General features: G+C 39.5%; 2 protein-coding genes across 4 annotated transcripts in view; both read right to left on the bottom strand.

Annotated features, from left to right (window-relative positions):
- PCBP2 (poly(rC) binding protein 2) overlaps positions 1-14,816 on the bottom strand; it is a 350,172-nt gene that overhangs the window by 106,062 nt on the left and 229,294 nt on the right. The window lies entirely within an intron of this gene.
- The window catches only part of SP1 (Sp1 transcription factor), a 41,144-nt gene continuing 35,151 nt past the window's right edge, over positions 8,824-14,816 (bottom strand). For all 3 annotated transcript variants that reach the window (XM_074270225.1, XM_074270224.1, XM_074270223.1), the window contains exon 6: positions 8,824-14,724. In XM_074270225.1, the coding sequence (XP_074126326.1) occupies positions 14,411-14,724 (314 nt within the window). In that variant the 3' untranslated portion in view covers positions 8,824-14,410. The remainder of the gene's footprint in view (positions 14,725-14,816) is intronic.

Raw genomic sequence — 14,816 nt, forward strand, 5'->3', positions numbered from 1 at the left:
GTAATGGAATACTATTCTTCTATAAGAAATGATGAGCAGGCTGATTTCAGAAAAACTTGGAAAAGACTTACATGAACTGATGCTGAATAAAGCAAGATTGTGTGATGATCAACTTTGATAGACTTAGATTGTCTCAACAATTCAATGATCCAAGAAAATTCCAATAAACTCGGGATGGAAAATGCCATCTGCATCCAGAGAGGAAACTATGGAAACTGAATGTGGATCCAAGTATACTGTTTTCACCCCTTTTTTTTTTCTTGTGGTTTTTCCCTTTTGTTTTTATTTTTCTCTCTCAAAATGATTCATATAGGAATATGTAAAAAATGAATGTATATGTATAACCTAAAAAATTAAATTAAAAAAAGAAATGATGAACATGTGAATTTCTGAAAAATCTGAAAAGATTTATATGAGCTGATCCTGAGTGAAGTGAGCAGAAGCAGGAAAATATTGTACACAATAACAGCAACATTGTATGATGATTAAGTGTGAATGACTTAGCCCTTCTCAGCGACACAATGAGCCAAGATAATTCCAAAGGAGTTGTGATGGAAAATGCTAACCACATCCAAAGAAAGAACTGATGGAGTCTGAATGCGGATCAAAGTGTACTACTTTTCACTTTTTTCATTTTTTTTTCTTTTTTGATCTGTTTTTTCTTTTACAACATGACTACATGAAAATATTTTGCATGATTGCACTTAAATAATTTAGGGGAGGGGAAAAATTTTGAACTCAATATTTTCAGAAATGAATATTAAGAATTGTTTTAAAATGTAATTGGGAAAAAATAAATATTCCCCCCCCCTTTTTTTTCTTAACCCGAGGCAATTAGGATTAAGTGATTTGCCCAGGGTCCCACAGCTAGGAAGTGTAAGTGTCTGAGACCAGATTTGAACTCAGGCATTCCTGACTTCAGGGCTGATGCTCTATCCACTGCACCACCTAGCTGCCCTAAAAAATAAATATTTTTAAAAGAATATTGTAGAAACAGAGTAAGGTATTGATTTAAATCTAATTTCTTCAAGATTGCTTTCTAGTTTTCAGCAGATTTTTTTCCCCTCCAAATAGGGAATTCTTTCCCAAATGATTCATTTTCCAATTTACTGAATACTAGCGGTTATTGAATCTATTTCCTCTTTCTTTCCCCACTTCACCCCCCATTCTCCCTTATTTATTTTATTCCATTAATTTACTCTATTTTTTAGCCAATACCAGATGGTTTTGATGACTGGTACTATGTAGTATAGTCTGGGTTCTGAATGTTCTGCCTTCAATTCTACTTTTTGTCATAATTTTCCTTGATACTTTAGATCTTTTCCCATATGAATTTTGTTATTTTATAGAGTTCTAAAAACTATCTCCTTGATAATTTAATTGGCATAGCAGTAAAGGTGCAAATTAACTTTGGTAATATTGTCATTGTTATTATTATATTGGCCGACTATTCCTCTGGCTACTAAAGTTGTTCTTTTTTTTTTTGGAGGTGAAATTTATAATTGAATATATACAAATATATCTGTGATAAAATGAGTTAATTTTGATAAAATGCTTAGCACAGTGTCTGGCCCAAGAAGTAATACTAACTATTACTATCACATAGCCCCAAAGGAAGGAAAGGACCTGGATTGTCTAGGGATTCCATGTATTTTCTCCTAATCAATAGTGCCTCAAACAGGTTCTGTAAGACTAAAGGTAGCAGGAGCAGTTAGAAGGCATGGTGAGTAGAGCACCAGTTCTGGAGTCAGGAGGAGTACCTGAATTCATATCTGAGCCCAAACACTTGATATTTACTAGTTGTGTGATGCTGGGCAAGTCATTGCCTTGCCCAAAAAAAAAAAAAAAAAAAAAAAAAAGGTCTAAACGGGAACATGGTATCTATTGGAAGATTAGGAATCTCCTTTCTATTAATCCCAAATACTTTCCACTGGAAAGGAGGGGAATGGGGGGTGAAGAAATTCCTTGGGAAAAGTCCAACAGAGAGGGCAAGATTCTATTATTTATGAACTTTATAATTTTTTTGGAATAGAATTTTATTTTCTCTTATTGCCTCTTAAATTTTGTTATTATCATCTAAAAGTGCAGTTGATTTTTGAAGGTTTATTATATAACTTGGTATTTTGCTGGAACTATTAATTATTTCAATATCTTTGCTAAGTACAAACATCGGAGCTTTAGGAGCTCTCTGATGCTTGGCTAGTGGAATATGATGGACAACTAGGGCAAAAAAGCAACACTAGCTGAATCAGTTCAGGGTCTCTTCAAGGCATCTTTCTCCTTCTGTGGCTAAGTCAAAAATCCTTTTGTTAACTGTTGAGTGATCTATAAGTATATCATCCCATTCCAATATAAACTACTAGGGGAATGGTAAGAGTTAGGTCCAGACCAGAACAAGTGTGCAATCTTAGTTTGCCAAGTTGATGCCAGATTATGAAAAGCTTAAAATGTCAAACTGAGGAGTCTCTAAGAAAGAATAGGTTCAGACAGGGGTGGGGAGGGAGTGCATTTTCTTAATGCACTTAAGAAAAACCATTTTGGGAGTAATGTGGAATAGGGTGTGATTTGATGCAGGGGAATCATTGTAATAAGCTTGCTAAAAGGTGATCACTGCCTGAACTAAGGTGAAGATTGTGTGAATGGAAAGAAAAGGTCAGATACAAGATAGAAATGACACAATCTGGCACTTCAATAGATATATGGAATATGGAATGAAGGAGAATAAGGAATTGAGAATAAAAACCAAACTTACAAATCCAGAAGACTAGAATAATGGTGGTGCCTTTGACAGAAACAGGGAAATTTGGAAGAAGGGTGGATATAGAGGGAAAGATAATGAGTGTTGGCTAGTTCTATTTCAGGGATGTTGAGTTTAAGATATCTCCAAGACATCTAATTTAAAATGTCCTATAGATATTTCATGATGTAGAATTGAAATTCAGGGTAAAGATTGGAGCTAGAGATATAAATTTTTGATTCATCTTCATGGCTGGAAATTAAAGTTAAATGATCAGCAAGAGAGAAAAAGAGCATATAGGAAGAAGACTCACAAGCCTTAAGGAACACTAAGAAGGGCATGGTATGGATGATAAGAAGAAACATTAGGCAGGTAGAAGGAGAAGAAAGAGAAAGTAGTATCATGAATACCCAGAAAGGAAAGGGGATCAAAAGGTAAGGGTGATTAACAGTAGCAAAGGTGGCAAGAAATATGAGGATTTAGAAAAGAGCATCAGATCTGACAATTAAGAAATTGAGAAAAGGGTTTTTTTTCCTTTTTGATCTGATTTTTTTTTTTTTTGGCAGCATGATAATTGTGGAAATATGTAGAATTGCATATGTTTTAACATATTACTTGCTCTCTAGGGGAGGAGATGGGGGAAGGAAGGGAAAATTTTTTTGTAACACAAGGTTTTGGTGAATGTTGAAAATTATCTATGCATATATTTTGAAAATAAAAAGCTTTAATAAAAAATTTTAAAAGAAATTGAGAAAGCAATTTCAGTTGAGTAATGAGATTAGAAGTCTTTGCAAATGATAGAAAAGTGAGTAAGAAAAGATAAGCAGAGGCAGTGAGGGTATAGAGAACTTTTTCTAAGAGTTTGGATAAAAAATGAGTTATAGTATAACTTAATACTATAATTTTAACTTTATAATTAAATAATAGTATAATTAAGTACAATAATAACTTAATTATTATACTATAATATAATACATTATGACATAACATAACATGTATCATATTATTTCATGTTGTTATGTTTATTATTTTATGTCATATTATGTGGTAGGCCTTAGTGATGGCTTTTAAAGATAACAGAGACTTCTTGAAGGAAGTAGGAAAAGAACCACTAGATTATAAGAAGCTGAAGATGGAGAGGGCAGAAGGAGGGAGAGAGACAGAGACAGATATAGATTCAGAGACAAGAGGCATAGAGAGGGAGGGAAAGGGAGGAAGAGAGGGAAGGAAGGAGGAGAGACAAGAGAGGGAGAGAGACAGAAACAGAGAGAGAAAGAGATAGAGAGGATTAAGCTCGTTGTAGTTTTTCCTTTGTTCTCTCAAAGGGAGGTGATGCCACGACGTTCAAGTGAGGGAGGGCTGTGCAGGTTCACCTGCCTCACTTCTCCCTCCAGAGCCATCATGAGTCCTGTAATGAGATACAGATCAGGATGACTGGAGGTCCCCAGATGCAGTGGGAAACCTTGGCCATTTTAAGCTGAGGTCTTTAACAGATTTCAGTTTGACTGAGGCAATGGCTAATTATTGATTCATTTGCATGTTATCACCTCCTCTTCCAGAACAAAGAAGGACATACACCAATCTCTGAATAATTGCTGCCCCACTGGGGACCCAATTGGAACTAGGCAGTCCAGCAATCCAGCCCTTTATTTTTCTTCTTTCCTTTCTTTTCCCTCTGTCCATAGGATATCATATACTTAACTGTGGATGCTCTGCCCAAAGCAATGCAAATTTTTGATCACTGAAACCTAACAGGATATCTTGAGGTTTACTGGCAAAGACCATGATTTAAACCCAAATCACTCTGGTTCTCATTAACTAACAAACAGGTCCCAGACCAAGAGCCATTGGATCACTTGGGTTATCCAGAGTGGATACAGATGACAATTGTTTCTTTTTGATTAGAAATTCTGAGGGTCTTCTCCCACACTGACTTTTTTTAAGGTTATAAGGACGTTTCCTAACTCCTTTTTTGTTCCATCCATAGAATTTTCCTTCCATTTTCTTCCCCAAATTCTACTGGTCCAATCCCACTTCCCACCTCCCCATATTTAAATCAAATGCCACTTTTCTCCCTGTTCTTTTGTTGTTGTTTCAGTCATATATGATTCTCTGTGACTTCATTTGGGGTTTTCTTGGCAGAGAAAACAGGAGTGGTTGACCATTTTCTTCTCCAGCTCATTTTACAGATGGGGAAACTGAGACAAACAGGGTTAAGTGACTTGCAGAGAGTCACACAACTAGTAAATATTTTATCTTCTACACCACCTAGCTGTTCCTATTTTTTCATGAGGCTATTTGTGTCCTTTATTTCTTTCCCTTCTTCTTGCTCCATTTATTGTTCCCTTATCCTCTTTTCCTCATTAATAGCTTCCTCCACCTAACTACAAAAATATTCAGATCTTCAGGTTCAAAACCTTTTTTTGTTACCACTATCATTTCAAGTTCTGTTCAGGAGCTTTTCTTTCTTTCACTGCAAAATTTCTATCAAGATTAATCTACATACTCTTCATTTCCTCACCATCCACTCAACACTCCTTACTCTTCGGCAATTTGACCTCTACTCATAACTATTCCAGTGAGAATTGACTTTTCTGCAGCTTTTGGGTATATTCTTTTCTTTAGCATGATTATTTATTGAAAGATTGTTTTATCTGACTAAACACTCTTAGTTCTCTTTCACAGCTTTACTTCTTTCCTCCAGGATGTGCAAAATGAAGTTCCTAGCTTAGTTCTCAGCCCTCTTCTCTCTTTAAGGCTTCTTTTCCAGTTTCCATTATCACTAGTTTTTATTTTTTTAAATTTGTATTTTTTTTTTCCTTTTTAGTATTAAAAATTAAATTTATTAAGGTCAGGGGGCAGCTAGATGGTGCAGTGCATAGAGCACCAGCCCTGAATTCAGGAGGCCCCGAGTTCAAATCTGATCTCAGACACAACACTTCCTAGTTGTGTGACCCTGGGCAAGTCACTTAACCCCAGCCTGGGGGGGGGGGGGGAATTTATTAAGCTCCTATTAGTACTTATTAAACAGATGGCACACTGGTTTTGGAACCCAAAAATCATTTTATAGGAGTGTAAATCCAGCCTCAAATACTAGCCGTGTGAGCCTGGGCAAGCCACTCAACCCTGTTTGCTTCATATTATATATAATAAACCCTGTTTGTAATATGAGCTGGACAATTAAAATTATTTTAATATTAAAATCTTGGAGCACAAAGTAAGCACCCATTATGTGTGTAGTGTATTAGAAAAAAAAAATTAGGGCCTAAAAATTCATGCTATTCCTCTAGCTTATTACATGCCTTTGGGCAAGAGACTATCTCTGGGTCTTAAAAATGGGAAAACATTGCTTAATTGGGGAAAAATATGACACTGAAATTTTAGCTGAGATAATAGCCATTATCACCAGTTTTTACATGACTACTTTTCCATAACTGATGTCTCCTTCGAGTTAGTCATTTCCAACTGCCTACTGGACATCTTCACCTTGCCCTCCTAGAGCACTTCAAACTGAAGTCAGTTGGTTCCTGTTTATTTCTCCTCCAAAGTGCCTTCTGCTTTCTCTTCCTTCTCTATTCAAGACATCCTGCCATGACCCTAATTCACATTCTTGTTTACTTTTTCTTTAAACTAGTTAACTTTCCTTCCGCTTTGAGACTATCAATTCTTTAACATATCTACTGAAACATCCCTATTCATTCCTTTGCCACCTTAAAAAATACAAACTCATTAGGGGATGTTCTCCTAATCTGAGCCCAACTCATTTCCAGTCTAATTTCACTCTATTCCCTTTCATCCTGATGGAAGCCAAATTGTATTATTATCCTTGCTCCTTTTGGCATTTTCCATTTGTACACACTATCCATCATGACCTTTATATGTACCTGTTGAAATTGTTCTCTTCATTCAAGTTCCATCTTTGGTACTAGGTGGTAGAATAGAGAACTGAACCTGGATTCTGATTAGATCAGAGTTCAAATCCAGCCTCAGGTACTTTCTAGTTATGTGAATCTAGGCAAATCATGTAACCTGTTTTCTTAATTATAAAATGGATAAGAAATCCCTGTTGTGTCAGATTCTCCATGACCTCACTTTGGGGTTTTCTTGGCAAGGATACCGGAAATGTTTATGTCATTTCCTTCTCCAGGGGAGAAGAGGAACTGAGGCAAACGAGGTTGAGTGGCTTGCCCAGGGTCACACAGCTAGTACATGAGACTGGATTTGGACTCCTATAAAATGATTTTTGGATTCCAAGACCAATGTGCCACCTGTTTAATAAGTACCTAGTAGGAGCTTAATACTTGGCCCCTCCTGACCCTCTTTGATATCTTCCCTAAATTTCCTAACTGAAAGTAATTTTTCCCTTATATTAACGTTATCTAGAACACTCCTTTTTTATCCTATTCTACCTCTTCTCTTACCCACTATTACTTCTTATGCTTCCTCCCCCCCTTCCCAACTCGGAATTTAAAAAAAAATGTATCCTCTTTATAATCAGTTATTTGATGTTTGTTGAATTTGTAAAATAAGGGGACTGGAGTAGAATGATCTCCAGAATTCTTCTTCAGCAATAGCAAGCTTATCAAATTTTCAGACAACACTAAACTAACACGGTAGGATCCAAAAAAACTCAGGCTATTATAGACAAAACTTAGTAAGACAAAAATGTAAAAAATATAAAGTCCTATAAGAAGCAACTTCACAAATACAAGATGAGAACAGTGTGGTTAAGTCAACAATTAATATAAAAATCATCTAAATAGTTTAGTGAACTCAACATGAGTAAAAAATTAACAGTATTAGGTATAATTCAGAACATAGGAGGTGATGGTCTCTTATCCCAGTTGGATTAGATCTGGTGAATTTTCAGTTCCTGAAGCCCCAGGATTAAGAATATGGAGAGCATCATCCAGAGGACAACCAATAGAATGAGAACTTCAAAAAGGTCCCATGAGTAAACTGTAAATGGAATTAGGGATGTTTAACATATAGATGACTCGAAAAGTGTCCTTGCTTTGAAAAACATCCTTGGCTTTGAAGGGGTTGAAAGTGTAAAGGAATTGGATTTTTGCTTAGCCCCAGAAATAAGTACCCAATAAGGAAATGCTTCCGGTGGAAGAGGTTGCCAAAGAGCAAATTTAAAACTTCCTAAGGATTAAGTTATGGGCTATGGCGATCTCCATAACCTGGGGAAAATGACAAGAGGTTCTGTGTGGCTAATTTTTCTTGGGGGAATTGACCTCGAATGGTGAATGAAACAGTTAGTAGAGTGCAGAATGAGGACAATTGCTAGTCATCGGTAAGAAAAGATGTCACTTTTCGAGTCACACCAATAATATCAAGCTAGCTGTCCATCCTTTGACTCCTTCTAAAAACATGTACAGATCTCACCAATTGAGGCCATAGGGAGTAGAAAACATTCACTACAATTTTCTTCTTTCACTTCGCCAGGTCTGATATACATGGGTTGTAAAGGATGAAAGGAAAATAGACCAAGTAGAGAACTTATCACCTCCAAGGAGCAGCAAGGATCAGGATCAAGCTGGGAAACAACTTATCCATCCCACTACATGGCCTTGAACCTTATCAAATGATAAATGGAGAGAGGCGATCTCTGCTGGTGGGTCAGAGCTCAGAGCTAAGTTGAGTGGTGGAGCAATGAGTTTAAAATGAGGGGTTGGGGATGGCCAGCGTAAGGACCCCAGTTTTAATGGAAAAAAGAAGACAAGACTGATAAATCTTTGGAAAGGAAGTACCTTATTTTGAGCAGAAAACAAAAGACCCACAAAATATACATGACTTCCTCCCTTTGAGGATAATAAAAAGGACTCCCTCATTGGCCCAACTAACTTACATTTGGCCTCATTATTTACAAAGCCAAAACTGGATATTTCCTTTGCATGTTTCCATTAAGTTATGGAATCCTGAAACGGGCACATGATTACAGTTAAAGTCTGCCCAAATGAAATTAGTGGAAAGGGGAAGTCAGTTAGATTAGTTAATGTGCAGCAAACTCTGTTGTTCATAACTGTAAGCCTTTGGATGAGAAATTCCATTCAATACCCCATTCAACTCACTCCTCCACACACAGAGACATGGCTTTTTATTAAAAAATTTTTAATTGGTTTACAAAGGAGCTACAGACTACATTGAAACTAATCTTTGTACAAAAAGGCAAAAAAAAAAAAAAAAAAAAAAAAGTTCCCTCCCCCACCCCACCCCACCCAGACAAGAACAAGGGGAAAGAGACAAGAAAATGAGACAAGAGACATATGAGCAAAAGGGGGGGGGGGGGGATTGATGGGCAAGAGATAAGAGGAAAGAACCAGTAAAAAAGGGCAGGAGTTCTAGATGAAATACAGAGAGAGAACTTAAAACCATATTTTCCCATAGAGCTCTGGTGGTAATTTGTTGGAAACCAACAGAAACAGCATGATATTGAAATTTTTTTTTTTTTTAAAAGGCAGTTGTGTGGTGACTGGTTATTACCAGTGTTAGGAGATTAAAAAAAAATTATCTAAAGTTTTAGGCACAAGTTGGGTCCCAGCCTTCGCATGGGATGGCTGAGACTCATGAAAAAGCAGGCCATCCTGGACAACTACCATATGCCCATCTCAGCAAGTCCTCCCCCATCTTTCCCCAGGCCTTGGGCTTTAAGCCCTCCATGAAGGCGAGGGAAGCCATAGGGAGAGGGGCTAAGCAGCAGGACTGAGACTTCCCTAGTGGAGAAGGCCGGGTGTTGCAGGGGAGAAGAGATGGGTAGCTGAAGGCCTGTTTCCTGCTCCCCAGGAAGAAGGCACAGTAGCATTTCTGAGCACTAGAAGGACAAGCATGTCCCTCTCCCCCTCACGGCAAGGGAACCAGCAAATTGAATTCCTTGTTCTTCCTCAGCAACCGCAGCCCTGCCTGGGACTCATCATTCTCCCTAATCCTGAGGGGAGACCAAGAGAAGTGTGGGGGCAAGTCAAATAGACTGCCAACATCCTATAATCTCTAGAATCTCCTATTAGTTGAAGGCTAAGGCTATCTGAGGGGCAGGGAAAGAGTTAGGTTACCCTGCAACTAAAACTTCAGGTAACAAAGCACTGTGCCTCCTCACTCCTGGGCTAACCAGACCATCTCCCAACATTCTTCCCTTTGGCCAGTTGTGTGGAGAGCACAGGGGCTTGGGAAACCTGGCTTGGTGCTGACCAACGGGGTCAGTGCTCACCCTAGGGAGGACAATGAATTGGGGAGTCCTAAAGCCCAGGGTCTCAGGAAAGGGAATTAAAGCTAGAGTTAAGCAGTAGGAGAGAAGAATTTAAGCTTAAGGCAACTCACTTTTGCCCTGTGACCTTAGCTAGTGCCTGGGTGCTGGTGTTGAGAGAAGAGAGAAAAGAAAGGGAATCGACCTCAAAGTTGGTCCGCTCATCCTCCTCAGAAGAGGTCTGTGGCCTGGGCGGGAAGCCAAAAGAGGCACTAGGGAGAGTTTGGGCTCCCAAACAAAAAGCAATAACCTGCCCATATTTTATCAGCAGTTTTCAAAAACAACCTTTTCCGGGGCTGGATGAGTGCCACATCCTCCTCCCCTTCCCAAGGCTACTGCCGCCACCTTTCATCCCTTGACAAACTGAGCCCTCTCTTCCAAGAGAGATGGAACAGATTTCACTTTTTACCTTTCATCACCAGAGGCTTCCTAGCCCAGGACAGGGTAGGGGGTTAACTGAAGGGGTCCCACTCTAGGCAATTAGACCATTCTCACACTTTTATTTTTGGCACCTGCAACTCCAAGTGCTTTCTGAATTCACCCCAAGGCCCAACAGGCACAAAGGATGATGGTAGCTGGGTGGAAACTTTAATCAAGTAGCACCTAGGCTCCCCCAGAGCATGACAGGGACCTGAATAGCACCCCCAACAAGGTCCCTCCAATACCTGTACCCCACCAAAAGATATATAAATTTATTGCATTTCAGCAAAGATCTGCAGCTTCCAGTATTCACAATGTGAAGATATTAACAATACAAAATATATTCTGAAAGTCAAATACCTGCAGTTTATAGTGCTTTCTCAGATTTGTTAAAAAATACAATGCTTAAAGTTTCCTATATAAGATATACAAAAGCAAAAAATATATATATATATAGTAGAAATAAATCAGCCATATTAATTTACAGCTTTTGTACCCAACCCTCCCCCCCTCCTAAGCCCCATGTCCATTACTTCTGTATTTCCTGAAAAGGGGGGAGGGGGTTGTTTATTCATATTTGGGCTGGGCTCAGGAACACCCATTAAACTGCACTCTGTTCAGAACCCACAGGTCAGGGTGGACTAGGATAACCAGAAAGTCCCTGAAAAGACAGTATGGGATATTTTACTATTTGGGGGAACAAGGGAAGAAGCCAAAAGGTACAAAGGCCAGGCAAGGGAATGAATGCTTTAACATTACCTCTCCTATCCCAACCCCCACACCAAAAAACAAAACCTCACAACAAAACAGGATTGGTCATGGAAAAAAAAAAAAAAAAAAAAAAAAAAAAAAAAAAAAAAGATCATTTATCTCATGAGGAAGGAGAGATGAGTCTCAGGATCAGTCTACCCGATAGCTGGATTAATCTCTGATGGCTAAAACCTTAGGGAAAAGGGTTTTTCAGAGAAGAGTTATAGTTCCTACCTAGGCACAGGGCCCCCCCATCCCCTACCACTGAGTCCAAGAGACTCAAGCTGCCAAAGGCCAACTCTTAAAGGTTCATAGGCCAAACAATACCTCTGCCCTGGAATTTCCTTGGTGGGAAGAAGGCAAAACAAAGGGAAAGATTGGTCTGTTGTAAAAACTGATCCAAGACAAGGATAATATACTCTTTTCAAGAAGGAGTAAACCCACAGCCCTCTACTCTATAACCAATCTCAGATACCTTTCCCAAAAGGTCCATTGCCCCCAGTAGCAGCACTGAAAGGGTTTCCTCCTAATTCCACATTGCTAGGGGAAGAGATTGTGCCTTGTTGAATTGTACCAATAAAATATTGAAATGTTCACTGGGGTGTCCTTCCCCCTTCCTTTAATGGATCCAAAAGTACATGATTATAAGTTTACATTGAGAGAATCTGCTGAGTCCTCTCCTGGAGTTGGGGTGAGGTGGTAAGGGGTTGGAAGGGAGGATGGGATGGGATGGGATGGGATGAGATGGGAAGATAGAATGATAGACTGGGGCACAAATTCTTTTGTTTCAGCATAAACAGGATTTGGTCTGGGAAACAATCTTAGTTAGCTAAGATCCTTGCAAATGATTCCTGAGTTTTGAAAACAGCATATGTCCTCATGGAACTGAACATGCTTCAAGTTAATTTTTAAGATATTAACAGTCATTGAGTTTCAGGTTAAAAAACAAACAAACAAACTCCAAAACCCTAATCTTGCTGGATTTTATACAAAATATAAGGCAGAATCACAGCATCATCTATTTGTAGCAACAGTCAAAAGATAAATTCATGGAAAGATCTAAGCCTCTGCTTATGTATGGACTAGGACACTGTTTTCACTTTCACACATATATAATCACTTCCCCTCAAAAAGTGTAGAAGGAATTTAGTATGTTCTATGATCCCTCAACTTGCCTTGTTTCTAAGTGTGACTGTTATAAAGCAAAGAAGTGACCCCAGGATCACTCTAGTATACAGATAAAGGTGGAGTTCTATGAAAGGGGTCTTGAGGTGTTTTGATACTAGAGCTTTTTGATTCTTTTTAACAATTTCAAATAATTTCTTTTAAGTGTATGTAGACATGAACACACAGTGAAACACATGCACACGTGCACACGCGCGCGCACACACACACACACACACACACTTCACTAGCTCTATCAGCTCAGGGTAATTTCCATTTATTGCAGGTCTGCTTTAATAGTGGCTAACAGAAACCTATCCCCCAACCCAAAAGATCCACACAAGACACATCCGTTTCTACACCTTGCTCACAATGAGTGAAAAGCTCCCTGATGAGAAACCAAACAGTCAAGAGACACAAGGCTTTAGTGGCTGGGCCTTGAGGCCAATTTTAGTTGCTTTTGGATTTCTCAATGACAAATGAAATAAGCTTCCTGTTGCTGTCATTCCCAGACTCCCCTTTAGATCTGGGCCTAAAGGAAATGGGAAGATTTTGTTTCTAAAGGTACTGGTGCCCCTTGTGAAGTGTCATCCCTACAAATCTCCCAAAACAGATAACAATGGTGGTGGGGGGAGAGGAGAGGGAGCAGGTAAAGTTCTTCTGACCTCCCACTTCATCCCAGAACAATCCTACTTTTGTCCCCAAATAATTCTTAAGGACTGAAATTGGGGAAAATCAAATTGTGATAATCCTTAATAGTGGAATCAGAGAGAAATTTCTAGGGATGTTCTAAATAAAGAGCATGCCACTTTTCAGGCAGTATGAAGTCCAGGCCTTAAAAAAAAAAAAAAAAAAAAAAAAAAAAAAATCAACCTAGAACTAACTAACCTGGAAGAAGGTAAAACAAATTCAACTAAGTCTCCAACTAATCCGAGGCTAGTTATTTTGAGTACCCTTCTGGCCTGGGCACATCCTTCATTCCCCCTATCCCACTCCTTACCTATTTTTCTACCACAATCTTTTGGTATTTCATATGGCTTGGACAAACCCACCATCTCTCCATGGCCTACTCTCCTTTTTCCTAGAACCACCTGGGATCCTGGATGCTTGAAGATGACCAAAAGGCACTGCCTTTGACTCTCTGGCTCCAGGGTGGGAGGAAGTGAGGGCAATGCCTCCATCAGTAGTTTTTCTGAATGGCTCTCTGACCCTGTCACTTCAAGCATTGGCCCAGGGAACAGGGCTTCTTTTCCCATTCTTCTGTCAGGACCAAATTTGACTCAAAAATGCTAGGAGCCCCGGTCCAAAGAATATCATCTAAAAGTTAAACACTAAATGATCAGGTGGAAAGAGGAAAAAGGAGAGACGGGGAGGAGACTGAAAAGGGTATGATTGAGAAAGGTAGTACAGAAAGCTGCTCCCAATTAAATGACAAAATGAAGGAAAAAAAAAAAAAAAACCATATATATATAAAACCTAAAAGCAGAGTATATGAATGCTTAATCTCATGGGAGGTCAGGACAGCATCTGCAGAAAGGCCTGATGTGCCAGGCCAAGGCCCAGCCACAAGGAGATAAGGCATTATTATGAAACTGACCATGGTATTTTGGTCACAGGTTATTCCTCCTCCTCCCTTTGAGCCTACTCCCCATTGTGAATGTCTTTTATATATTTTATATATACACATATATATAATATAGAATCTGTCTTTTGTTAAAAAGTATTTCAATGATCATATATATATTTATCAAGGCATGATGGCTTTAAGGAAGGGGGAAAAGGGAAGGATCCATCATGGGGGAGGTAAGATAAGTAAAGCAGAAAGGGAGAGGTTGGGGAAAGAAGTTTAAAAGGAAACCGTCTGGGGTCAAATGCTCCATGTAGGGTAGTGGGGTCACATCAATAGTTTCCACTCACGTGCCCTATTCCAGGTGGGGTACTAGGGCCCCAACTCATCTCCTGGGTACCCCCACACACACTTCCCATTGCTGTGCATTGTGGCTCCCTCTCCCACATGTCTCTTGGACCCAATGCTACCTTGTACCCCAGGGTTTGTGGGTACAGCCCGTGTCTCTGGCACTGGGCATATGATCTCAGAAGCCATTGCCACTGATATTGATAGACTGCAGGTCAGCTACCTGCATGACGTTGATGCCACTGTTGGCAAGTCGGGCAATCCCCTCTGGGCAAATAGCTTCCATAGCTACCATGTTGGTGGTAATAAGGGCAGAAGGAGTGGGAGTGCCACTGCCCTCTGAGCCTGCCCCACTGTCCAGGGGCATGGTGCCTACACTTAGGGCCACTCCTGGGCCTCCTTTTTTATTCTGGTGGGTCTTGATGTGCTTCGACAAATGGTCACTCCTCATGAAGCGTTTGGGGCACTCAGGGCAGGCAAACTTCTTCTCACCTGGATGAAGAAAGAAGCAAGGTAAGGAGACATAATTGATAAAGATGTAAAGAGGGAGGGGTGACTGAAAGACTGTGAACCTTGCCCAAGTC

The sequence above is a fragment of the Sminthopsis crassicaudata genome, chromosome 5 (assembly GCF_048593235.1).
Source record: "Sminthopsis crassicaudata isolate SCR6 chromosome 5, ASM4859323v1, whole genome shotgun sequence".
NCBI classification, from domain to species: domain Eukaryota; kingdom Metazoa; phylum Chordata; class Mammalia; order Dasyuromorphia; family Dasyuridae; genus Sminthopsis; species Sminthopsis crassicaudata.